Source organism: Pocillopora verrucosa, chromosome 3 (genome assembly GCF_036669915.1).
Source record: "Pocillopora verrucosa isolate sample1 chromosome 3, ASM3666991v2, whole genome shotgun sequence".
In the NCBI taxonomy this organism is placed as follows: domain Eukaryota; kingdom Metazoa; phylum Cnidaria; class Anthozoa; order Scleractinia; family Pocilloporidae; genus Pocillopora; species Pocillopora verrucosa.
This window is the reverse complement of record NC_089314.1, coordinates 8,530,698-8,556,940: the sequence shown is the minus strand read 5'-3', so window position 1 is coordinate 8,556,940 and position 26,243 is coordinate 8,530,698. Positions and strand designations below refer to the sequence as shown.

Here is a 26,243-nt window from a genome sequence, read left to right as displayed (position 1 = left end):
CTCGCTGTTTTTTAGGATTACTCGCAAAAATTTGAACCGCGAAAAGAAGGATTTGGCGAAGTCTCTTTGATTTCTTGATCCGCATTGAGAAAAATAGGCAAGGCGAAATTCAAAATCTTTTGCTTTCTATTGATAATAAGTCATAATGCTCTGTCTCCGAAATTGTCTCTAGATAACTGTAAAAAGTAAGCCGTCCTTGAGAGTAAACCTAACATAAAGGCCACAGAAGCCTTCATCACTTGATTAAAAAAACAGACTGACGAGGATCAAGTTATGAGTCTTAGGTGAGCACAAGTTCAATGCACAATTGGTCAGTTTTCATTACGGACCAATGTAGTTTTGATGAAGGTTTATTTTTTCTCATTTTCTTTCTTCATGATAAAGGCTGACGATAAACTTTGCGTTACGGGTGTGTCGTTTTCTATGTCATGAAAACGTTCAAGCACTTTTTTTACGGGTGGCGAGAATTAAATGTCGACGATTTTTAGGTTTGTTCGTTTGTTCAATTCCTAATGAAACATTTCTTAGACACTCAAAATGATTTAAACAAACTATCGATTTTGACAACGTGAACAACGTGAACTTTAACTTGTGAAGAGAAAGCAATTATTTTCCTTATTTTTGTGACATTCGCTGCTGGACAGCAGCAAGCTCAGCTTGTTTTTATTTCCCTGTTAGTTATAATTTCTGTCAATATTTCTTCATTTTGCCAGAACATCAATTTCTGATGAAAAATGTCTCAAAATGGTACAAAAATTGTTGATGGTGATAAAAATTGAAAGAGCCATGTGTGTTGGGTTTGTAATATAATTAACAATATTCTGTCAGCAAAATTCTAACTTAGTGATGGTTAGTTGCCCATATCCACTCATAATGAGGTTTATTAATGTAAATATCATTTACTACCTTAGTACTCATCATAGTTTGTTACTAAAATATGGAATAAAAGCTTCAAATGAGGGAAATATTTTAAGTAGCAATGGTCTCATTACGAAAGCGCAAAGACAAAGTATCCCACATGGAAAGGCTACCAGACAAAGACGAAATAAATTTTTCATGCTTCCTTCCTCTTATCGAGGTCCGTATGGTTGAGGGTTACCAGATGCAGATCACATCTTTGTCAGCCTTCAACCGCTTCTTCGACCTCATTTTTCATTACCAAGTAATGCTACTTGAATAATTTGATAAGTTTTCCTACAAGCCTTTTGATCTAGTTTTTTGTTCAACAATTTGGACTATTGTTTGAATATGGTAAAAGTGTTCATTGTGAATTCAATCGTAATGCGAGCGAAGGGGGCTCTTTATTTTGTTATTTCCTTGCAAAAAAAAAATTCGCTCGCTGAAATTGGAAGTTTTTTGATTTTACATGATAAAATAAATAAGCTGTGCTTGCGACGTGAGCCAACGTAAAACCTATGGAAACCTTCATCACGTGATTTGCAATCAGAGTGACGAGATAGACTTTTTAAGAAATTTGTTTACCCATTGCAGGTCTCAAAGGAATTCCCAGCTTTATCTTTTGAGCGTTATGCGTACACATGCACGTGAATAAGAGGAAATTTAAAGGAAACATCTATTCAGAGTATTATCACCCAAAGTAAGTAAACTAAATTTACAGAGTTTTAGCAGAGTTTTATTAAGCTATGAGTCTTTGGTGGCCCGAATGGGTCATTTTTGAAAAGAGATATGTTCCGATATGAGGGTTTATGTAAACCTCCCACAAAAGAAATCTAACACCTCCTTTTATGCTAAAATTGACAAAGATCTCACTTTCCTCAACCAAAACATTGTCAAAAATACGATTAACGATCTTATAGCTAAACAAGAACTGCCGGATACTGCAAAAAATCTCACTATCACCACTCCTAGAACTTTGTGTACTTACTTTTTAACTAAATTCCACAAACCTAGCAACCCAGGTCGACCCATTGTTTCTATCTGCTGTTGTCCCTGTCCAACCCTAACCCTAAGCACTTCTCGTCCAAATGTTACCATCTTACATTAATGACAGCCAACACGCACTTGAAATTTTTCGTGACTTAAATTTCCTTGGCCAATACAAACTTATTTCCCCTATGGATATTATCTGTAGCCCCATTTTCTTTTTATAGACCCACACACAACCCACATACAACCCAAAATTCCTCCAATCGCTCTGACGAAGGGCTAACGCTCGAAAAGTCAGCCTTTAAACTCTTTACTGTGGCCAATTTATGTTTTCAACTCAGTGATAATAATAGATTGCCCTGTTACACTCTCCCACCGACTCAGCACCACAGTTCTTTTATTCATTTGTATTTAGAAGCTAATAAAACCGAAGTTTATTATGATTGAACATATCACTTTCTAAATTAGTCCTTACGAAAGGTTTTAGTACGGTGATACTCATGGAACAAAAGGTTGAATTAAAGGAAAATATTCAATTTTCAATGGGCTTTTTACGCAAGCGCAAAGACAAAATATCCCACATGCTGGCGATACTTTAGAGTAAGAAAATATAACGGGGTTGGAATGTTTAAAGACGTTAAATTGTCAAACATGATGACTGCCGGGCTCAACTATAATTTTTGACTTGATTTCTCGTGTCATCTGAAGACGCATTGAATAAGCTTTTGGTTTATAATTTTGACTACTATTTGAGAATCATAACGGCTGTCTTCAGTTATAAAATGAAAAGATGATTTGGTTTAATACATACATATGGAAATTTTATTGATTCTGCGCTCGCCATTTTTTAGGATTAATCGTTAGAATTTGAAATGCGAAAAGTAGGATTTGAAGCGGTCTCTTTGATTTCTTGATTCATACAAGGCAAAATTCAAAATCTTTCCATCGGTAAGAATTTATAATGTTCTGCCTTCCGAGTTTGTCATCAGGTAACTGTGAGAAGTAAGTAGTGCTTGTGAGAAAACCGAACACAGCGGCCACAGAAGCTTTCATCTCTTGATTAAAGAAACTGACCTACGAAAATTAAGCTTTGGGACATTTTCCCTCTTTATGATAAAGGCTGACAATAAACTTTGCGTTACGGGTGCGTCGTTTATCATGTCATGAAAACGTTCAAACACTTTATTTTAAGAGTGACGAGAATTAAATGGAGATCTCGGTATTTTTTTCTCCTAAGTATAGATTTTACATTTTTCATCTCTAAAAGTAATAAAATATCCCTTCTTGACATTTTCAGAGCAAGTCGACCGTAACCTTCCGAGTACACCGACACATTTCTGTAAATACGCGAATCCTGATCAATATGCTAAGAAAAACGTTCTACTTTACTCCTGTGATCATTTTTGCCATCTGTATGTCAAACAGATAGCTTAGAGACATCATCGTATATCTGTAATTAGACATCCACAGTTACTCGAAGCTCCAATTTTTTTCACGAACTTAACTTAGGAATTAGAAACGTGAGCGCCTCTCAGAATAGATCACTTCCACGGACGAATATCCGCGCGTAGGTTTCGCGCTAAATGGAGGCAATATTCAAATCAACTATAGGCAAGGCGTTTAAAGCGCGGTTGTGTGTCTTTCTTCTGGGTTAAAATCTGTTGACATGGTAGCGCTGAATTGGTGCAGGATTATTTCTGATTCTACCTCCAACATCTGGATCCTGTAAAAGCTTTCTGACTACCCAAACTGGGGGTTGAGTCTTAAAAAAATAGCAGTTTGCACAATCATTAGAAAACCGCAAAACCTATGTGATGCAGTGGAAAAGTCGATAATTGGTTTTGTCATCTAAGTGCTTTGGAGGACCAGAGGACAAAATATATTTGAAAACCTTTTTATTTTATTTTTTGTTTTCCCTTTAATCTATCAATTCTTCAAACATGTTAATGTGCCCAGATGTATTTTAATTATGCCGAGAAGCACCTGCCATGAGCCATAAATAAATGTGTCAAATTCCCTATGAGAATTAATGAAAAATCCAAAGGATCGAAGGAAGTGTATGAAAAGGTCGACTAACTTCGCTTCTGCTGAGTTAAAAAAATTGTTTCAAAACTTTCTTTGATATTTCAGTTCAGTAGTTTCATGATGTCTCATTAACTGCGAGAACAAGAACTGAGGTCTGTAAATTAACAGCCAGTGTTTTTCCACCATTACCATGGATGCTGAGTTAAGACAATTAATAATTTAAAGAGAGGAAAAAATTTGCATATTTGTGCTTGTTTTGCAAACCAGTAGCTCCTCGAAAATCGAGGAAATTATGCAAAATACGTTTTACTCTTAGTAGAAGAAGAGAAATTTCGCGAACAAAGGAAGAAAATGTGGAAATGGTTATTTCTTTTCCTATTCTTTCGTGAGGTAAAGTTATTTTTGTGTGTTTATCTTTAAATGAATTTCTCACCTGGCCCTTGAGTCCGGAGAGTGACTGTCGACTCATCTGATATTTCTCTGTAGGCCGAAAAGGTTTTTTCTGCCAATGAAACAACTTCAGTGACCGTAACGGGTAAGTAAAGGCTCTGAAAATTCCGAAATTTGATGATCAAGTTAGAACCACATTTGAGGTAATATATCATTATTATTTTTCCACAAAACCAACCGTTAATGAAGTTTGCTCTTATGCATGCGAGACATATTGTTTATTCCGTTTTCTGTAAAAGTTTTACAGCGCATTGAATAAGAGTGAACAGATAAGGAAAAAATTTCAACCGCTCATAAAAGTCCCCAATTTCCTCGCTCAACTCCGTTTCTTAGTGAGCCCCAGAAGTTTTACGGGGTAATTTTAAGGTTGACTTATTATTTATGATTGAACTGCGGTTGGTCTATGCGGAAGACTTTATCATCACTGACCGAAGATCGCTGACTTGTTATCTTGTAGATGAAAAATATATTTGCACTTTACCTTGATTCATTTTGACTTTTATGCTACAGATGGCAAGAAATTGTAAAATTGCATGGGTTTTTACAATTAGGTTGCCAAGATGTAATTGCAATGCTATCGTTTTACATGTTGTGTAAACACACGCACAGGAGCCATTACTGACTCTCTGAAAACCATCATGGATTTAATTTTACTTGGCAATGAAACCTTCAAGATAAAAACAGTGGGCTGACGGTTCAGTTAAGTAATCACACACGAATAAATTGAATGAGTCCACTAGTATGTTTGGGTCAGTGATTTCTCCTGATTAAGATACAAGTGCAAGAAACTCTCCCTGTATCTACAATGTGGTCTAACTTTAAAAACAGATTGAAAGAAGACAGAAAATGCCTTTGAAGAAGATAATTTTTTAACCCAAGATCGGGCTGATGAATCATTATCAAATGGTTTTAATTGTTTAAATTTTGTTTCGCTCGATGTTACAAGTACATAAACAAACAACGTTGCGTTCTAGCCGTGTGTTTTTGAATGCTCAAAGTTTTCAGGAAATTTTTTTCCATTTCTTTGTGCGTAGCAACTAAAGCTCTTGTAGAATTGTCTTGGTCAAATTGTCTGTGAACAAAATGTTACCCAGTCACATAATTGTCTATTTTTCAGAGAGCACGATATCATACAGTACGGCAAGTGTCTCGGCTGGCGCAGATGTCTCACCCAATGCTTCGTCGGACAGTACCGCTTTTTCTCGAACAGTGACACTGGAACTGAGTCAATCCATACTTGGCGACAATTCTGAAAACATCGTTCAACCATCGGCAACCGCTGCCTCGCAGCAAACGTCGCAGACCATAAATGCATCTGTGACAGGTACATATCTGTGCTCTGCGGAAGTTCAGTTTTGTTCTATTAATTATTTGAGGTTAATTCTCCATCTTCTTTGTTACATAGCTATCGTGAGTGCATTGTGGTTTAAAATACTTTGAGGTAAACATTAACTGCGATTTTTCTGCAGAGGGAATCAACGTTATCCTCGTTACGAATTGCACTTCTCATCGTTTTAAAACAAGAATGTCTCGCCCATAATCTCGACCACTGAAATGATGTCGAAGTACCCAATCGAAACCTTCTTATATCACTCTTCCTGTAGTGTGCTTGGATGCAGCTTCATTCATTTTGCAACTGTTGCATATACCTCGAAGTTGACCTAAAAAATTGTCAAAATTGCCTTACTTTTCATGGTTCTAGGATTCTTTAGTAATTACATGCGCAACTGAGAAGTTATTTTGTTTGAATCACGATGCTAATCGCATTTCAGCTCCCCCCGAACTGGGTTGTATGAATGTCAACTGGGGTGATCCCGAATGTAAGGACGTAGAGTGCGTTGAGGTAAGTAAACAAAAACTTGAAGTGGTTTTCATGATTTCTTACGGGTAATTCTTGATGAGAATAGAGATCGAGACCAGTTAGGATTGAGGATTCAAGGAGAATGGGTCCGTGATTCGTATTTTTATGCGTATAACAATGATTTACCGGATGTTGTAGAACTCAAGAAAACCCTCACACAATAAGGTGAAATAGTTTGTAACTAAAATAAATTGGCTTTGTAATGATAAGAAAGTGCGTACCGCTGCTGATAAAGCAGTGGTCAATGAAGTTCCAGTCCATGGAGAAGCTCTGTTCAAGTTACTTTGCGCACTCTGTTGAAGATGCAAGACCTCCACTTCTATAGAAAATTGAGAGGCACATACGTTTTAGGCTACAGTGAGGGGTCTTAGCATAATCACGATCGGGGAATGATTTATTTGCGTAAAAAAACGGTCACAGCTTTGCCATGCAAATTCATTTTTACTACCCTTAGACATGATTGTTAAGATATACTTTTCTTTTAGGATCAGATGGATGCTGTGTCCAACTGTATGAAGGTAACTTGCACTTACTTTTGAATATAAAACTGGAACAAGTAATTATCATTTTTTTTCCCGCACCCACCCGCACACCAGAGAAAACGAAATTCTAATTTCCTTGACACTTTTAATTGACAGATATTCTCGAGGCTTTGGCCAACATCGTCATTTGGGTTTAAGATTTGCTAAACACGTTTCAAGAAAATCTCAAAAAACAAGAAAAACTCAAGAAGATCACCGCATAGTTGTTTCTCATTTATGCAGCAACAACGTTGCGAAATATTAATAAAAATTATCCAAATCCAAATAAATTTAGAATGAAAAGATTGAAATACTTTCTTTGTTTTCTTAGGACAAGCCGGAAAATTTTTCTTTATCGAATATGAAGGTCCCTGAACAGGTCGTGAAGACGGGAATGTCCCTTGCAGAGGCGATACAGAGTAAAGATAAAAACAAGACTAGAGTCATTATCACGGATAATATTGGTGAGCATCTCAACCACTGCAACCAAGAGATAAACTAGGATAAATTTCTCATTACTTTACGAGTGGAAACTTCTCTTAATGATCTCGCTATACGTAATTACAGCTGGTCTAGTTCTGTAAAGGAGTAAGGAGCAGTGCAAAATACGCATTGCGGACCCACTTTTTCCTTACGCTCAAAACCAAAAAAAAATTAACCAGCGTGTTTTGACTCAGATTAAAATTGCAATCTTGAATGTAGTCTTATTTATTGCTTTCAGCTATGGAAGTCGGTCTCTTTAACAGTGGGGAAATGAAAAACAACTTTAAGAAACCTACACTCGTATTTCCCAACTACTCTGACCCAGCATTCACTGACAAATGGAAGGCCATGGGTGACTCTGTTGCATTCACAATGGATAAGCTTCCTTTTGAAGGTAACAACGAAGCTATAGAGGAGTAGGGGAGGGAAAGAACAGTGTTATTTACTTATAATAAAAGTTTGATGGTGTTCTCTTTTGATCAGTTTACTCGACCAGCGAACATCCAAAATAGCTCCACTGTCCTAAACAACATTTTCCCAGCTAAACTATCCAAGCAAGAAAATCCGGTTGCCTTAGCCACTCTTCAAGATTCCAGGTTCTTGTACCCATTATGGTCTGATTTCTTTGGAGCCGCATTAATCCTACACAGAATTTTCCTTTGAGAATTTTTTTCGTGTTAGCTTACTAGGTGACGAACCACAAAAGAGAGGCAAAAAACTAACATTTACGTAAGAGTAATAACTGTATTTGGTTCTTTAGTGTTGGTGAAAGTGTTCACAGCTTGGTAAATATCCACTCTCCACTTCGGAAAAAGATTTTTGATTATTTTCTTTTCAGGAGAAGTCGCGTATTCTGTCGCCATTTTGCCTGATGTCGTGGGAGAATCATATCTGGATAAAGATATGATTGCTTGGCAGGACAAGTAAGCATAAGCCTTTTTTATCAAGCTTTGTTTAGCATCGGGATAAAGAAAACAGCTCCCATCTAAAAGATTGCGGTATCTTTCAAATATTTTCATCTCTCCTCCCTCTCTCATCTCTCTTAACAATTCTTGCTTAAGTATATCTTCCTGTGAGTGCTTTGAACAAAAAATTATTACGATAGAACCAATATTTCAGAGAGCTGGGTAACCAAAATTAATGACCTCTCATCAAGAATAAGCATGTTCAGGAGACCAAAGGAAGGAAAAGAAATTTTAAACTTAACTTATTGAGTCTCTCTTTGATTGGCTGGACTGGGTTCGATCGCCTTGCTTGATATCTTACGGTTCTAATTTCTTCTTACATGTTAAGGCTTGAATTTTGAAAGTTTAACATTTCCAACCTGCGTTCGTTTTCTCCATCATAAGCTGTCCTTGTTCGTTATTGATTTTTTTTTACCGTTTCTATTTTTTTCATTTTATCGATCAAATGTTTTTAGTCACTATCTAGTTGAAGAAGATGTAAGTTGGGTACGTCCCTCGACTCCTTCCCCTTCCTTACCATAAAACAAAGTTTAGATATCGTAAAAGAGCTACGTGAAACATGGTTACTTCTTTCTTATTTAAAGCCATATTCCAGATTCAGCTCTGTCTGAGTTGTACGTGGTGGGTGACAAACTTATGACCCGAAAGGAAGTTCCAAGGAGACGAATCAACAGCAACTTGCTCTCCGCGGAATTTCGTCATAAAAATAAAAGTGAAATGCTGAGTGGACGGCTGGAAAAACCAGCTTTGATTACTTTAAAACATCGTCATGTAAGCATATAACAATTACTATAGCTTTCATAAGTCCATGTGGGAACGCGGATATACCAGGATAGCAAACACTTACCACTTATTTAGCCTGCTGGCGTGATTTTGGCGGGGGAGTTCTCACTATTTTATCGGTGAAAATTCTAGTTTCCATCAGCAGCCAAGGTAAGAAGTAGGATTTCAATAATGGAATGTTAGGAATGAGTGCATGGCTGGTGGGAGGAAGTAAATCAGGTGATAAATGAATAACTAGTTAAGACCAACTTCTTTTTTCATGAAACTAGACATGAATCTTTTTTTCCTACAGACCACTGAAGATCATTTTGATCCAAGATGTGTTTTCTGGGATGGAAAGTAAGAGAAATGTATAGGTCGCTAATAGCTTTTTACAACGTAAAATCTCATATGCTAATATACGACAGCTCGAAAAAGGTGATCAGGCAAGTTTGATGATCCTATTGATAGAAGGTATATGATCTACCTAGTGAGGAAGGTGATCCTATCGGAGGCATGGTATTTAGCTAATGAGGAAGGCTAGGAAAGAATTTTAAAAGATTCCCGAGATGTAGTGGTTCAATGTAATTTTCCTTTGCCACCATGAAAGATGATTGTACGTGTGCGCTGCAGAAACGTCTATTTTTTTTCTCCATAACTTGTCATTAGAGGTAAATCGAAGTCCTGGTTTATTTCCTTTAATGTTGTTTCATCTTCCCTTTTTTAGCCTCGAGGCGTGGTCCAATGATGGTTGCAAAGTTGGAAAAACCGGAAAATCAGAGACAGTCTGTGAATGCACGCATTTTTCAACATTTGCACTGATAATGAGCGTAAAGGAGAAGGTAGGAGAGTCTCATCACATCATGATAAAGCCCTATAATATTCCTTACACGTGTGTGCATACTTTGATATGATATCGCTCTTACACCCTTACTTCCTTGCCGCTATCAAAGTCGAACAGCTGTTCGAAAGGAAAAAATTGGTTATTAATCATGAATAGACCAAGTTTTAATTCTCCTTTTAAGCTGTCAAATACCGTCATTTTTCACCGCAAGAGAGTACTCTCTTGTTCACAGGTGAGTAGTAATAATTTGAAAGTTATGCTTATAGCTTTGAAGTAATTTTTCGGCGCATGTACTTATCGTTTCAGGTGGATGACGCGGATCGCAAAATGGTTGTTACTGTGGCTACTGTACTGGGATCATTCTCATTGCTTGCTCTGCTGATCTGTGCTGCCGTCGCCATTGTTCTCACGTAAGAACATTTCGTGACACTGCTTTTTGAGATCTATCTTCAAGCTGGTTTTAAGGTTTCATGATACCATGATCGCAAGAAAAAGGGCCCGAATGCACATTAGAGAGAAGAGCTAATAAAGAACATACCGATGACAAAAATGAGTTTCATTTCTTCTCTTAATTGACAGCCCGTTTTAATAAATGCAGTGCGCATTTTTCTGGTGGAAAACCTACGATGATGAGAATGGAAACCGATATAGGCCTTAAATTCAAGTACATTCCGCATTGCAGCTTTAGCTAGCCCAAATGGACTGAAAATAAAATTATCACTTTAGAATTTTGGATTTGTCTCGTAGAGAGACCTGCTCATAATTTAGTGAAATAACCTTTTAATTTGCTGATGATATCAGGTAAGCTAACGATTCCGAACTGAGTCATGGCGACAAAAAGCCAAATCAAAGAAAGAAAAATAAAAATGTGTATAAAGTAGACAGAGTTTTCATTTTTACATTGCCTTGCTGATCAGTGGATACGCAATTCTTTCCTTCAGCTATCATCAGAGGGACAACATGCGGATTGCTCTTAACGTTGATGTATCACTTCTGCTCAGTCAGCTGGTTTTCTTCATTGGTTTATCTACCGGCGATAATTCGGTGAGAACAATTTGAATGAGATCTCATCCACGTTAAGAGAACGGTCATTACTTATTTCCTTGAAGGGGGGGGGGGGGAGGGGGGGAAGGGGTTGATGGATTTTGTTTGTGTCACGATGAAATTTATATGATCCCATCCTAAGGTTCTGCAATGTTATTGTGATTTCCCCTAGGTGGCGGTTGGTCGGCAATCAGTGTCCTATACTCCTCTCTTTAGACTCTGTTGGCGACGACTGATCCCCCCTCCGTTTCCTCTGAAAACTATCCGAACCACCACCCCCATCAACCCCATACCCTGCGTCGGTAAATAATGATTAGTCCGATTGAGTCACTTTTACCTATCATTGTACTAAAAAGCCTGTCGTTCTAACATTTCTTCCCATTCTGAGAAATATTTTGTTGAAATAATCTCAGTAATAATCCCATTGCATCTCTCGTCGTAGTATTTCGCCAAACCCAAAACATGTGATGTGGTCAATCCTTTCGTGCACTTTTTTGAGCTGGCAGCTCTAACGTGGTTGCTAATGGAAGCAGTGCACTATTACTCCACGCTCAAGCCACTGTTCAACGAGAAAAACACTGTACCCATCGTGTTTTATTTCGCTGTGGGGTGGGGTAAGTTGTAAAAGTTTTCTTCGGCCTTTTGACTGAGAAAGTTCATTATACGGTTCTTTAGGAATGATACCAAATCCTTAATCTTTTTTTTTTTAACCCTGTGAATAGTGCTTTTAACTTGGATGAAATTATAACAAAATTAATACTCCGAATAACATATTGAATTGTTATCTGACTTTCATCGTTTATTAATTGGCGGATAAAGGCTTTTTAAAAGTAATTATTGGGAAAACATTACACCAGAACTTTGACGAATTCAGTATCTTTAAATCAACAGAAATTGAAATCCTACTTTAAAAGCCCAAATGTTTTCATAGGATATCTTTTGAGAGAATAAAGTCATAGGCTATCAGCATTGGTTGGCGTGGGTGATCTTAAAAACACAGTTTGCTTTCAAAATCCTTGTACTTTCAGGAGTGCCTGTAGCTTTCGCTAGCGCATTGGCGGACTTCGCGTACCCTCACTTTGGTGATCCCGGAAGGAGTGAATTGTAAGTTTTGTTCAATAGTTTTCTTGCTAATCGATAATTTGTAGGAATTTTCAAATTAGACATAATGAGAATGACAATCATAATTTACGGATCTAGCATCACGCTTATCGCAATTTCGAACGACAATAGTGTAAATGTTCACGATTAGGAACGCAATAACCATCAATTTTTATGACGAGAAAAACGTAAGCAGCGAAGAAATTTGTCGAACGTTATAATGTGCTGCACTGTCTGTCGTTTTCTTTCTTTTTGAAACTATCATGGGATGGAGGTACGAAAGAGGAAAGGTGCTTCGTGTGCATCCCTTCATTTACAGGAAGCAGTTGAAAGATTCGGGTGTGATTATAATGCCTTATCTTTATTTCATCCTTCGTAGTTGTTGGATGTCAATTCGCGGAGGTGAGGCCTGGTTCTTTGGAACACAAGTTTTGGTTCTCGTTGTGGTGAGTTTGAGAGCCTGCAGGCCATCATCATTAGCGCGATAGGATGAGCGTTTCTCGGCCTTCGGGAAGATTTCAGACCAGTCGGACGAGGTCTACCAGGGGTCTGGTACTTATTATTATTAGTGCCGGACCTTTTCCAGACCTCTCGCCGGTTCGCGTTGCACAAAGCGTCATAATTTCTCAAGGGCAAAGGAACGCTCGCACTTAGTCCCTGATAGTGAGGCCGGACCTGCTTGCATGATATGATTTTGAATTTTATGATTATGCTGCTGCTGATGATAATTTAAATTGGATAATCTATAAATCACTGCAAGGTTTAATCCTATCGGAGTAAATTGGTAGCTTTAGTAAAAATCATAATAATTAGCCGACTCATTGACTTATCGTGATCTCGTAAGACTTATTATAATAAACTCCCTCTCGATGATTTTTTTTTAAGCTGAATCTCGCCGCCCGTGCGTTCATCGCGAAGGAGATTGCTTGCTGGGAAGGTGATCCGGATGACATCAAAATTGAAAGGGCCAGGTATTATGACGAAGATATTTATCGTGTATCTTTTTTTCCGGTCTTATGGGAGCAACCAGGGTAACATTTAGTACGTTTTTAAGAACTAATTATCGTCAAACGTGATGCAGGAATCGGATGTTGACATCTTTAGTGTTAATGGTGGTGATTGTGATGACGTGGCTTTTTGGTGTCTTGGCTATGAACAACACGGACAGAAAGATCTTCCACTACGTCTTCATTGTCTTCTACACATTCCAGGTTAGAGACCAAGCAATGGATAATCGTCTTGACCCTTTATCTCCCAGGATCTCATTAGTAATTCTCCTTACTGTCTCTCATACAGTTCTTGTGGTGTTAGTTTGGAGAATTTGGTATTGGATCAACTTATAATTCCCTTACTGATATTTTCCTTTATTCTCATGACTTGTCTGCTTGACATTGCATTGATATTGTAAGGAGAAATTCTGTCTTGGTCAATCGTGGGAGGTAAAGGGTTAATCTCGTCTCTCATTGACCATTTCATTACCAAGATCTCCTAACTGTCTGCTCTGCAATTCCCATGATGTAATTTCAGAGAATTTGGTATTGGATCAACCAATAATCCCCTATTTAAAATTTTTATTTATTCATAGTTAGTCTGCTTGATATTGTATTAATACTATAAAGAGAAACTCTGTTTTGGTCACTCTTGAGATTTAAAGGTTTAACGGTTATACATCTGTATGAAGGGGTCTCCCTTTAAACCCCGATATGAGACGTACTCTAGGATTCACTTTTCGCACATACTCGCCTACAGGTTTTCTTTAGTTTTGAGACAACAAAATAAACATTAAGTAACCATAGTGATATAGGTATCGAATCAAGGTGAATTGGTTGGCTGAATAGATGGTAGCACAGTTAGACATCAGATATCACTGAATTCTGTGTTATCCCCTTTTTTACGAAGACTGAAAGCTTCATCATTGCAAACATTTCAATTTAATTACCGATCGACGTTGAAATACAGTGCTCCTGCCGGTTATAAGGTTATTAAACACAAGAAAAATCTGTTTTCCACTACAATACTTCCAGCTGATATGTATTTTGTTTTCTTTGCAGGGTCTACTGGTTCTGCTTTTTTACTGTGTCCGCAACCAAGAGGTAAGTGTCATTTATCATACTTTGAAGATAGTTAAGGTTATTCGGTTAACTGGTCTCTCTGCATCAGGGAATGATCTGTTCCAAATGACGCAAAAATGACTTAGTGACGCAAAATTTAAAATGAAACAGAAATGAGCCGGGAGGATTAATTTAATTTTTTTTCCGGATATCAATGAGTTCATCAGGTGGGAAAACAAAGGTAGCGTGTGGACTTCTCTTCCTTTCGAAAGTAGAGAGGGAGAGGCACGTCCTTTTTTAAGCTGTCACGTTAGTGTCTGATCTCGTGTCCAGATCCTACCGTGTAACTTTAACCAATGTACCACTTGGCCATAAAAGGTTTCGGTACGAGACTAGTTGGTATCATCAATATTGTCGGAGAGTAGGCTTTTCCAAACGTCCAGTTAAACGAAACGCGAGGGTAAAGCGCGCCACAGTAAAGGAGGAGGGTTAAAATGAGGGAGACTTGGGTTCTTGTAGCGTAATTAACGGCGTCCTCTACGCGACGCGACGCGACGCGACGCAACGCGACCCAACCTGTCGGCTATTTTCACTCTGCCGTTACTGTCGCGCTGTTCACGATTTTGTAAGGATTTTGCACAGTCGTACTTGCATAACGCCCAGAGCAGGCCAGTCCAAGAAATGAAATTAAACTTTAATTTCAATGTTTTATTTGCAGATGTGGGACTATCGAAAAGATAAAAAGGACGAGGAAGAGAAAGAAAAGGTAATAATCAGATATTCAGAAACGACAACAAAACAAACGAACATAAAACGAAGCGTTTTTCACTTCTTCAGTAAAGACCTCCCTCTAAAGGCATGGTTATACAGGGATCTTCCTGTGCATAATTGTAATTTCTAAGAGTAAACAGCAGCTGGTTTCTCCTTACAGCGTCATCCTTGAATCACACATTAAGACTGTGAGAATGAAGGAAATTATAAGAGTGAAACAAGTTTTCCGGAAAACGAGGGCCTTGTCATGTAGTACGGGAAATGTAGAAGAAACAGTATGGAGAATTTGCGTATTGATGTTAGGGACTGAAGCGTTAAACTTATTAATGGCAGTTGTCCCAACGATACAAAACAGCAGCAAACAGTCAAACATGCAAAGAGAGAGCAGTTAAGAACTAATACGAAATTCTAAGCCAAGAAACGTTGTTATCTTCGGCGTTGACGTTGTGTCTCCTGTAATTGCTAAAATTTATTTTCAGTTATTGAGTCTTTGTACCTTATCATACCCAAAAATAAATCATTTGATAAAAAAATGTGCATAAAAAGACTGATCTAGTTTACCCAGATAGCATGCCTTATATATTTTAACAAATATATTATTCTGTTTTTTTTTCAGAACAAAACCTACGACTTTGTGTACCATCCATAAGAGCAACAAGTATACCCTCAATACTAGATAATTTTGTAAAAACGTTTGGTAGAAGATTGCACTTTTATTCGTTTCATTAACGAACTAAAGGGACTTACAAAGAAATTGCCCTTTTTGTAGATGGTGAAAATTAGTTAAGGCTCCCATGATATTGAAGTTAAGCATAAAATTTACGGTAAACGGCAAAAATTAAACTTCTTAGATTCGCCTGTTTATTGCACTAAAACAAAATTATTTGCATTAACTGTAAACAAGAGACTGTTTATACATCCCTGTAGGATTGATCGGGGATTATTGTTTGGGTGATTCTGAATAAGTGATAATCCTTAGACGAGTTTGAGCATTGAGATGAGAAGTTTACATAGATGTGGCCTTAGTAACAAGACTTCACTGGTAGTTAAAAATCTATCAATTAATTTATCAATTCAAGTGCAATCTGGCGATAAGTATTGCTCTTCTCATTACTATGTAATTCTACACAAGTTCCCTTTGAGGACTAAAGATGTTAATAAACACCGAATAACGATCTACTGCAGCATATTTCACTTGTCTTCTAACTCAGTACAGATCGCTCGTAGGCGCGAAAGGATGAAGATTTAAGAGAAATGCTACACCCTGTTCCTTATACGACCGTCCTGGTCACCCCTAGTAGTCCAAAATAATGCCCCTGCATTCGGGAGGATTGAATTAAATCCAATAGAGAGAGTCACCAACGACCGAGCGACCACGATCGTCCACAGTGTAGAGATGTAGAGAATGCGTAAATTGGCTTATTTTACACAGCAGCGCGCCAATTCTTTAGGAGTCATTATTGCTATTATTAATTTTAACCTCGTTTCGAGCGCCTTTTTACTGAACAACAGCTGCAAAGGAGAACAGGATCATCCCAACGTCTGAAAAACTAGGGTGACTGGAACGACCTAGCAATAAAGTGGGATCAACGCCTTATGGGACAACCAGCTCGCGAAGGAAATGAAGAAACTTAATGCTGTCCTCACTAACAAGAGCCATTTAAAAATTTTAATAGCAAATACTATGACCAAGATGCCTTATTTCAATAACAAAGCTAATTACATGCCTTTTGAGAAAACAAAACACTGACTGGTGAAGACTTCTCAGAGAATCAAGCAAACGTGTTTTGAAATTTAAGTCTTGTGTTAATTTTTCAAAATAATTTTACACATAATGACTCAATAAAACAATTAGTTACTTTTAAATCTAAGTTGATACAAATCATTTGCATGCAACGATTACATTCTATCCTAGGAAGTACAGAATAATAAACTTTTTCATACGCAGTACTCAAAGTGATACATACATGCAAGTGATTATACATAATTTAATGATAGGGCTATCTTTGTAAAATAGTTTGAACTAGTACTCTGAACAATCTTGGGAGTTAAGTGCTAAGTAACCTACCCTCTTCAACTGAGGCTTGGTCACAGTTAGATCACACAGTTCCATTTAATGAAAGGAAATTTAATTTCAAATCACTTCTGAGGTTTAAATAAGTCTGCTTCACCTTTGTTCTCCTGTAAACTACAGGCTTGAAAAGAAAATCTCTTATTATGAATGCTCCAAAAATATAAACATGAAAACACAGCAGTTAAGTTTGTTTCCAAGGGCACAGTAAGGTTCCCAAATAATATCCAAACCAACCGCTCTATTGGTAAATGAATATTATAACTGAGGAAGGGTTGTCCCATGGAAGTAAACTTTGGTTCAAGTACTCAAATTACTAGGGCACAGATGGCGGAAGTCCTGTAGAACAAGGCCTGTATATTTTCTGAAATATCACTATTATGTAATCACAACTTGAAATAGTACATGAAGACCTAATCTAATCAAAGCTTGCCAATGGAAAATAAAACTCGCGTGTTCAAATATTACGTTCTATGGCAGTCATTACAGTGTAACAGAACACTCTTCATGTTTAAATTCTAATACGAGGCCAAAGAATTACTTATTTTTTCTTCTCATTTGAGAGAAATGCATGTAAATTAAAAAAGTACCACCCTTAAGCTGCATAATAATTATAGGGAATAAATCAGAAGCTGACAAGCACTTTTGCGCATTTTGTTGACTGTAACTACCAACTACAATACATGATACAACATGAACCACTAAACATTGTTAGACTTGTGATAAATTAAGATAGTGTACATGCAAAGAAGCTGCATTTACTAGCAAATGAAGATACCAGTCCACTGGCATTTTGTAAACTCAAGAACATCTTTGAGTACAAATTGCCAAAGAACTGCACATACAATCATGTAGATTTCATAAAATCAGGGAGTTAGTGACAGCACAAATGAGGACCATGAATGCACAAAATGAGACACAAAACTTGATCCTTTTGTGTCTGCACATAATCATAACTTCTTAGAAACTGTACAGTATACACTGTACGATAACAAACCTCATTTTTATCTCTCACATCATGAGCCTTTAAGAGCTTAAGAGCTTAAGTCTTCACAACTTATATCTGACTGTTGTATGGAGAAAGGACACTGATTATAGTAAAATGAGCTGGTTAACCTTAGATCTCCTTTGTATCCTCCTGATCTATGAATTCGTTCATCTTTAAAATGCAAAATTCAGCTAAGTCACACCACATGGCCAAGGAGTCATTGTTTCATTAAATTATGCTGCATACATTGTCTGGTGTTTTCCCTTCACACAACAGTCAGAAGGTAAAACTTGTGTTCATGAGCAGGGAATCTGGCTCTGACAGCCTACAAGCTCTCTTAAATAGAATAAATCCTAAAGTTTTCTTAAAACATCAGATAATTATTCTGACATTGTCTATAAGCAGTTCTTTAATAATCATAATGTGAACATTGATTTTGTAACTGATCCTGTCTTGGTCATAGTATCCTCATGAGCCTAAAAAAATTAAATCAAAGTTTACAAATTATAGTATATTCATTTGTGAGAGGCTTTCAAATAGTCTTTTTTTGTTTTCCAAAAAAATACAAAAATAATATAAAATAAAAAAAACAAATAGAAAAAACAAACAAGAGCTAGCTAGTAGCTAGGCTTCATTTCTGCCCATCTTTCAAGTCCAGTTATCAAGAATCTCTTCAGGAAGAGGGGGTGGGGGTGAGGGTTGTAAGTAAGAGCTGGCTATCTTTGCAGGGTTATAGTTATAGTTATAGCATTACTTCAATAATGGTGTTTTGATCAACTGTAAACCATTTCCTTTTGGGCAATATGCAACATCCTTCTCTTGCAAAACTGACTGCAAATCTTGAGAAAAATCCAACCTGTTTTGACCCTTTCCAAGCCAAGTTTCTTCCCTCTCACCCTTTGCCCTAAGTGATTATCAGACCTACATACCTTTAAGGCACAAATTGAAGACCATATATAGTTTTCTTACCTGATAACCTATAACTAGCTTGGCAGGAAGACTGAGACGCTCTTTAAATTTACGTCTGATAAAGAAAAGAAACAATGTTTATTGGGACTCCCTTGAAGGAGAAAAAAAATAAAACAAACAAACAAACAAGCAAACAAAAAAACCAACAGCTATTCACTTGATGCACAAACTCTTTAAAGCTTCCCTGGCAATTAATTAATTACAAACCAAAAAAAGAACACAACAACAAGGTAACCTTTCAACAATCTATGAACATCAAAAAGGGAACCACAGGAAAAAAACTAACAAAACACAACAAAAAAATTAAAAAAAACCTAGCATCTGTGATTCCTTTTTCATAGTTACCATTGAATTTAAAAGGTTCCCACTGGAAGAGGAACAATTTTGGTTAGACAACATGTACATGTCTCTGGGCTGTTAAAAAGGCCTAATACATTATATTTTGTGGCTCTTTTACTAGATGGGACAATTAATTCAGCAAAATAATATCAACCACCACAGACTGTAGTTCCATGAGGCTACAGATGAAGAAAGTTAAAAGATAAGCACAAGAGTGCTCTATCAAAGACATAATAATATATTTCATCACCACAACGAGGGAATAAAATATCTAAATTCTAAAAATAGCAAGGGTTATAATGAAACACACATAAGCATGTAACTAATACACCTACCCTATACTTAAGTTGGCATCTTGATCTGACGCATTGCCAGTCCATATGGCCAGTTTATCTCCCTTTTGACGAATTTGAACTACAGCTCCACATACATTCTCAGAGTATTCACCAAAAGACTCTCCAATGAGAAGCATTAACTGTGAAAAAAAAAAAAAAGAAAAACAGAAGTCAACCTTAAAGTTGTCAAATACATGTACAATATACCTGTGAGAATCTTAAATTCTCAACCAAATCTAGAGATTATTTTTTATTATCAACATGCAGTTATTAGGTAGAAATGAAACCTAATACAATTTAGAGTGTGTTGGTTTCATGGCATTGGGCACCTTTCTTATGCTTGAGATTTTAACACACAGCCAAGTTAAGAAGGTGGGTTTCCATTGTTCCATTCCCCATTCCTTTAGTTGGGTGTGTCCCTACTTAAGTGCAGAGGTTATTGAACCTCTGACCTATTCCAGTCTGGCTTTTATCTGTATCATTAATCCATTGAAAGACCCACCTTATGCCTGATAACTATATATATATATATATATATCCTTGAACTCTATTTCACATGACATGGAAACATCCATAGACAGTTCCTTGGAGAGAATAAATAACACTAAAAAACAAACCATCACTCAACCAAATATATCAAATACTTCATTCAGTCCTTACTGTTTCAAGCCATAATCTGTCCAGCTCCTGTTGCCTAAAATTTTTCTGTGTGTTTACAAGCCAGCGTCCTCCTTTCTTGTTTCTCTCATCTTCCCACATAGGCTCAATTCCTTCCTAAGGGGGGAAGGGAGAGTGGAGAAATTTGATGAGCTAAACCTTTCATGCAGAGTAATTCTGCAGAAATTCAGATCCTGAAAGAAGGGTGAACAAACACCTTGTATGGTATCATTTTACATCTGTATTTGTGACAACCTTACATGGTTGACAGGGATTGAAGTTTTATTACTGTAACCACATTTACTGATTTGGTTATATCCCTATCCCAGCTATCGGCCAAGACCCCAAACTTTAAACTTGTTAAATCAACCCATCCAATGCGAATGAAGAGACAAAATAGTCTGTCATAATCTGTGACCTGTTACAGGTTATTTTTAATTTCACCTTTCATTTATTGTAATCATTTCATGATTTTAGGTCACCAAATGTTTACTTTGAAAATATGTCGAGCTTGAAGCAATTTAAATGTAAGGACATATTTGATCATGTAAATTGAACAACTTGAGTGAATAGAGAATGAATAAACAGACCAACAAATGAATGAGAAAGTAGCACATAAACAAAACTAAAAAAGATATTCATGAATAAATCAATAATCAACCAAAAGAAATGATACTGTAGACCAACCAGAGGAATAGACATGCAACAACCAATTTGTATACCTTAAACAATGAATAATCACATCCAGACTGTAATTTGCTAGCAGCTTGAATATGGTTATATACCCTGGTGAAGAAGATCAGGAAAGTTTTTAAAAAATGGTAAAAGAAAATTTTCGGTAGTAAATGACAATATTGTATCTCTCTGCTGTATGCGTGCTAGATTAGTCAATTTAGTGGTTGAATTTCATTGTGCAGCCTGCTAATGAAATCCTCCCATCTGTTTGAACCCAGAGATAAAATAAATATGTTATTAACCTTGTATTCTTGGTTCATACTGTAAGTTACCAAACTTTGTTGTTTCCCATTTATAGCCTGTGCACCCATAAATTCAAGCCGAAAAAAAGAAACCTTAGTCTGTAATGTACAATACAGACCTCAAACGGTGTTTGTCTGCAATTTATATTTTGCAAAAACCATTTAATTGTGTCCACACTGGTCCATCCAAAATGGCAGATGGTTTCCCAAAGCAAACCTTAACTGTTAGTGAGTGATTATTGAAAAATAATTGCAGAAAATAAACTTGATGATCCAATTGACCTGGGAAATTGCAAAGCAAGGCAATTTTTCAAGATGAGCAGATCACTTAATTGCTATAGCCTGATCCTAACTGATGAATCATACTATGACACAAAGGGGGTAAGTTTCCAAAGAAACTGTGGTGCTGCATTGGTGGGAGAGAATTGCTCTGATGAAGGGCTAACACTCAAAACATCAACCTTTAAACTCTTTATGGTGGCCAATTTATGTTTTCAACTCAGTTGTTAACAGCAAATTACCCTATGATGCACACAATTTATTTATATGTGTAATGTGTGTACCATTGAAAAAAGCATATGGTTTAGTTCTAAGGCTGTTTTTACAACCAGTTTCAGAGAGATAAATGTCAAGTTCTGAAATGTCTTTAAAAGATGTCTAAAATTGTCAAGTGAACAAACTAAACACCAACTTACCCCCAAAAATCTTCAACCTTTTGGATAGTCAATAAAGGAACAAGTCAAGGGAAACAGTTTATAAGACAAATTAATAAGATATTCCTCTAATGAACACACAGGAAAATGATGGTTTGTTGAAAAATGTACAATGCACCTGCACAGTACACGTAAAAGCAGCTGGTTGGTTTAGTTACTTTTTGTTTTTGCACATTGTACTGTTTGTAATACACTGCACATAAGTGGTTAACACTTTACATGAAAACATTCAAGGATATTTTGTCCTTGGAACTTTCCCAAGAAGTGGGATAGTTCCAAATTCATTTTTTCTCTAAGTGTGCCATCTTGATGCAGTGCACCAGATGCAATGCACCAGATGAAGGGCACCAAACAAATCCTTAAAGGGCAGCCAGCCTTCAAAAGGCCTAAACAATATAGATAAGTTGATTTTTAAAGAACTCTCTGTTTGTCTTTGTGGAAGTTATCTTTTCATAAGTCTCTGAAAAAATTGACACGCTCTCTCATGCGAAATGAATTTCAGTTTGAGACAATCATTTAAACCAGACACAAGTTTTCAAAATTGAAGAATATAACTAAAATATTCCACTCCAAGATGAAGAAAACAAGATATCGTGGATAACAATGACCGAAATTTTCTAAATAATAATAAGAATGATGATAATAATAATATATTAATAATAATAATAATAATAATAATAATAATAATAATAATAAGATGAAACCCATGAAAGAAGTGGAAAAAACAAAGCATTGCATGGCCAGTATCCCAGGATTCTAGAGAAGCCTCATGTAGACACAGTCACCACCAACAAATGGTTTTCAAGTAATCTGAAGGGAGACACAGAAGGACTACTTGTTGCAGCTCAAGACCAGGCAATAAACACCAGAAACTACCAGAAAGTTATTCTGTGGCCAGCAAGTGGAGAGCAAATGCAGAATGTGTTTGCAATATGAAGAGACAGTGGACCATACTATATTTGGATGTGAGGTATTACCTAAAACAGAGTACATCTCTAGGCACAATATTGCTGCTGCATATCTCCATTGAAGCATCTGTAAAGATCATGATGTCGAAATTACAAACAAATGGTACCAACATGAGCCAGAGACTGTTATGCACAATAAAGACAACAACATCACCATCATATGGAACATACTGGTCAATACTGACAGAACTATAACAGCGAAAAGACCAGACATCATAGTTAAAGATTCAGTGAATTTCACCTCCAAACTGCTTGATATGACTGTTGCATCGTTCTCAAGGAAATGGAGAAGAAAAGCAAGAACAAAGACCTATAGAATTGAAATACAGAGAATGTGGCAATTATGAAAACCATAGTGACCCTTGTGGTTGTTGGTGTGCTTGGTACAATAAAGAAGGGGATGGTGGAAAACAAAAAGAAAGTATCAGAAGCAGCTACTGTGAGAGATTTAAAAGATCTGCATGCTGGGATCTGTGCAAATCCTCAGAAATGTGCTTAGTGTACAAACAAAATGATTGACTTAAGTGACTAATGCCCTAGGTGCATGGTTTGTGCCTGGCTGATGCACAAAAAGAACACCAGCAAAGACTGTGATAGAAGAGATAACAATAATAATAATAATAATAATAATAATAATAATGAAACATAAATCATAATAATAACAAAACCTGTTTCACTTACAGAAAAAATAAGAGACAGCTGCATGCAGTAATGAATCATGTACCTATCATAACAGCAAAACAATGTCAGAAGATTTATGGCAAAGGATACAGTATCAAAAGAAGTTACAAGGCGAAGATTATCTTGCCAGGATTTTGTCTTATCATTTTTGAAAAACCATAAAGCCCATTTATTTTGCAATGGATGTTTTACATATGAAGGCACAGGAGCTGATGCTCCATCTTCTGTTGATTGTCCATCTTTGGCTTTTTCCTGCTTAAAAAAAAAATCCATTAGAGTATGCAAACTTGCTCACTCAATATTTCAATTGAGAATCTTTGAGTTTGGTTTGGGTACTCAAGCTGTAAGCTTTGCTTGATGCAACAAACTGTTGCATGCAGTAATGAATCATGTACCTATCATAACAGCAAAACAATGTCAGAAGATTTATGGCAAAAAAATTAGTCTAGATGGCTTTTCCTTCTTCCTTTCTAAGAAATATCATGCCTTTACGAAAAAGTGGACCAACTTATCTCTTAAGGGTAATCATCTTTGTACAGGCTCAGTACACAAAACTGCTACCTTTTGTTTACTGAGAATCAGTTACTGCTTAAAACCTACATCAAACTCCCACTTGCCTATCACTGATCAGGGGAGAACGAAATGTTAGAGAGGAAAAAATTCTGAGTGCTCCCTTAACTTAAATCAAGCTTGTTATTAGAAAACACATGAGGTCTTTTTTTTCATTATTGTTGAGTAAGCTTCAGTCAATAACAATATCTCCTTGACTGCTAAACATACACCACTTTCCCCTTCCTTTTTCTGTTTCAAGTTTGTTGGGCTAATTGAGATATTCCAGCCATTTAAGAAGTGACTGAGAATATCAACATGATAGAGGAAGGATTAGAATAGACAATTTGATTTTGACTTAATAATGCCCTTGCCTGAAAGACTGCTTTTCAATCAGCTAGTTTTTTTTCTTTCATTTTTGAACAACCCACTTTTCGTTAACATTATCCTCTAAGCCATGCACCGTAAGAGTTTATTGACTTAATATACCTACACGTAGCCTGGCAGCAGATCACACAAGATAAGACACTTTATAACTAATGACCCAGACTCTTTCCTGTGCAAAACAGTTAGGTTGGACAGTAATTTCAAAAACATGAATCTTGTAATAACCAGACTCTCTCAAATGACAACGAAAAAAATTGAGACATAACGTACGGTTAATTATGTAACGCGAATTGTATATGGGTTTCAATAGTGTTTGATCCGATATATCACGATTAAAATTACTTTCTCCCGACAAAGGTAGCTGCAATTTCGTAAAGAAGATCTTTATCTGGTTGTTCAGACAATTAAAATAACACGAACTAAACGAATAATGACGCTCACAAATTAGGCTTATCAATAGATCTCGCTGACTTGGGTGAAACATATTTTAAAAGCACCTAGATAGTCGTCGCAAGATATCGAGAAAGCGGTCGAAATTTTATCTGAAGTTGGGAAATAAAATGAGACATCCCAAAAAACTTTTTAAGTTTTAATGCATTACATAGTCAACGTACTATTACTGTCGCAAATAAACGAAATATAGTTTCAAACATTGACCTGTTTGCGTGAAATGGAGTCGTAGTTCAGTAACTTTTCTTGACGGATAAACCCTCAATTTCGCGGAATAAAACCCCTCTTAATTTACCCAAATAAATTTCGACTTCTTACCTCTTCTTTGCTTTGTTCCTTTTGATTTTTAGCTGGTATCTCGTCACCAGAAGCCATACTAACTTTCTCAAAGTGGTTGAAATTTACTCCTGTATTTCCTTTACCGGCGTCACGTGGGAAAGTAAGTTGTACATGCGTACTTTTGTCCTTCGTATCCAGTCTTCCTAAACAAACCGCGGTGGCGCTGGGGCCGTAGTGACAGAACAGAGCGAGACTTCTCGCCTAAATCTCTGATTTGTCGAGGCAAAACTCTCTAATTTCCAGCTCTCCTCTAGCACTCTTCGAACACTGCGCAAACCTAGTTTCGATTCCGTGATATATTGTTTAAACCTCCCTATATTTGATGAACAGATGGTTAATTGAGTAAAAGATAGAAAAAATTAAATGAATGAATGAAAGAGAGAATGAATGAATGAACGAATTAAAGAGGGAATTAATTAATGAATCAATACAATTACACGAGTATTTGAGCAAACTAACCAAGTTTTAAAAATATTTCTATGACTTTATTATAAAACTCGCCGAAGAAGTTAGTCGGACAAAAAGCTGAAAGGATTTTGAAAATCAACCTCTTTTCACAACTACAAATTTCCGTTAAGGACGTCAGATACCTCCTGTAGATGTAAATCTGAGAAAAAGGACCAGAACAAAAATAATTTGTTTAAGTATCCAGGCCGATTGTAGGTATAAAATACGCCCTTACTTAGTTAGTTTATTTTGGTCGGCTTTATCGACGATTGAAGGTAAAATTCTTTCATTTCTTACGGTCAACCGTAAAACGAAGTCGTAGCTCAGTAACTTTTCTTGACGGATGAACCCTCAATTTCGCGGAATAAAACCCCTCTTAATTTACCCCCAATAAATTTAGATGGAGTCTTTGACTTCTCACCCCTTCTTCGCTTTGTTGTTTAGATATTCAGCCGTATATAAGAGAAGTAAGGGAGGTGGTTGAACGTTTGCTGTGAGAGAAACAAAGGAATGGAACAAACTAAGTGTGGACCTCAAACGGAGTACTAGTGTCAAAAACTTTAAGCGTTCCTTTTTTAAAATAATTTTAAATAATCAAATTCTTACGC

At 36.7% G+C, this 26,243-nt stretch overlaps 2 protein-coding genes across 3 annotated transcripts; one reads left to right on the top strand and one right to left on the bottom strand.

Annotated features, from left to right (window-relative positions):
- The first annotated feature begins 4,144 nt into the window (after nt 1-4,144).
- LOC131786785 (adhesion G protein-coupled receptor L3-like) lies at nt 4,145-15,942 on the top strand. The gene is made up of 21 exons (XM_059103854.2): nt 4,145-4,302; nt 4,399-4,447; nt 5,480-5,686; nt 6,135-6,205; nt 6,709-6,741; nt 7,076-7,208; nt 7,466-7,621; nt 8,066-8,150; nt 8,777-8,963; nt 9,268-9,314; nt 9,682-9,796; nt 10,105-10,208; nt 10,740-10,842; nt 11,285-11,456; nt 11,871-11,946; nt 12,323-12,389; nt 12,829-12,914; nt 13,025-13,154; nt 13,995-14,036; nt 14,713-14,760; nt 15,382-15,942. The coding sequence occupies exons 1-21, from the start codon at nt 4,264-4,266 to the stop codon at nt 15,412-15,414; spliced, it is 1,983 nt and encodes a 660-aa protein (XP_058959837.2). The 5' UTR covers nt 4,145-4,263; the 3' UTR covers nt 15,415-15,942.
- LOC131782849 (eukaryotic translation initiation factor 4E) lies at nt 15,936-25,275 on the bottom strand. 2 transcript variants are annotated; one of them, XM_059099579.2, is made up of 8 exons: nt 25,168-25,275; nt 23,554-23,718; nt 21,797-21,813; nt 20,847-20,910; nt 20,128-20,241; nt 19,468-19,607; nt 18,794-18,848; nt 15,936-18,300 (listed from the first exon to the last, which is right to left on the bottom strand). In XM_059099579.2, the coding sequence occupies exons 1-8, from the start codon at nt 25,222-25,224 to the stop codon at nt 18,241-18,243; spliced, it is 672 nt and encodes a 223-aa protein (XP_058955562.1). In that variant the 5' UTR covers nt 25,225-25,275; the 3' UTR covers nt 15,936-18,240. The 2 variants fall into 2 exon arrangements, with proteins under 2 accessions (XP_058955562.1, XP_058955563.1); XM_059099580.2 differs by having other exon boundaries at nt 23,554-23,715.
- Nucleotides 25,276-26,243: the final 968 nt, after the last annotated feature.

What these genes read in the sequence shown, in the direction of transcription:
- LOC131786785 (XM_059103854.2), top strand. Translation starts at nt 4,264, where the DNA reads ATGTGGAAATGGTTATTTCTTTTCCTATTCTTTCGTGAG. An exon ending in AGGACGTAGAGTGCGTTGAG is followed by an intron (nt 6,206 to 6,708) that starts GTAAGTAAACAA and finishes CTTTTCTTTTAG; the next exon opens with GATCAGATGGATGCTGTGTC. An exon ending in TGTGTTTTCTGGGATGGAAA is followed by an intron (nt 9,315 to 9,681) that starts GTAAGAGAAATG and finishes TCCCTTTTTTAG; the next exon opens with CCTCGAGGCGTGGTCCAATG.
- LOC131782849 (XM_059099579.2), bottom strand. Translation starts at nt 25,224, where the DNA reads ATGGCTTCTGGTGACGAGATACCAGCTAAAAATCAAAAGGAACAAAGC. An exon ending in ACAGATTATGGCTTGAAACA is followed by an intron (nt 19,608 to 20,127) that starts GTAAGGACTGAA and finishes TTTTTTTCACAG; the next exon opens with TTAATGCTTCTCATTGGAGA. An exon ending in AGCTAGTTATAGGTTATCAG is followed by an intron (nt 18,301 to 18,793) that starts GTAAGAAAACTA and finishes TAATTTTTTTAG; the next exon opens with GCTCATGAGGATACTATGAC.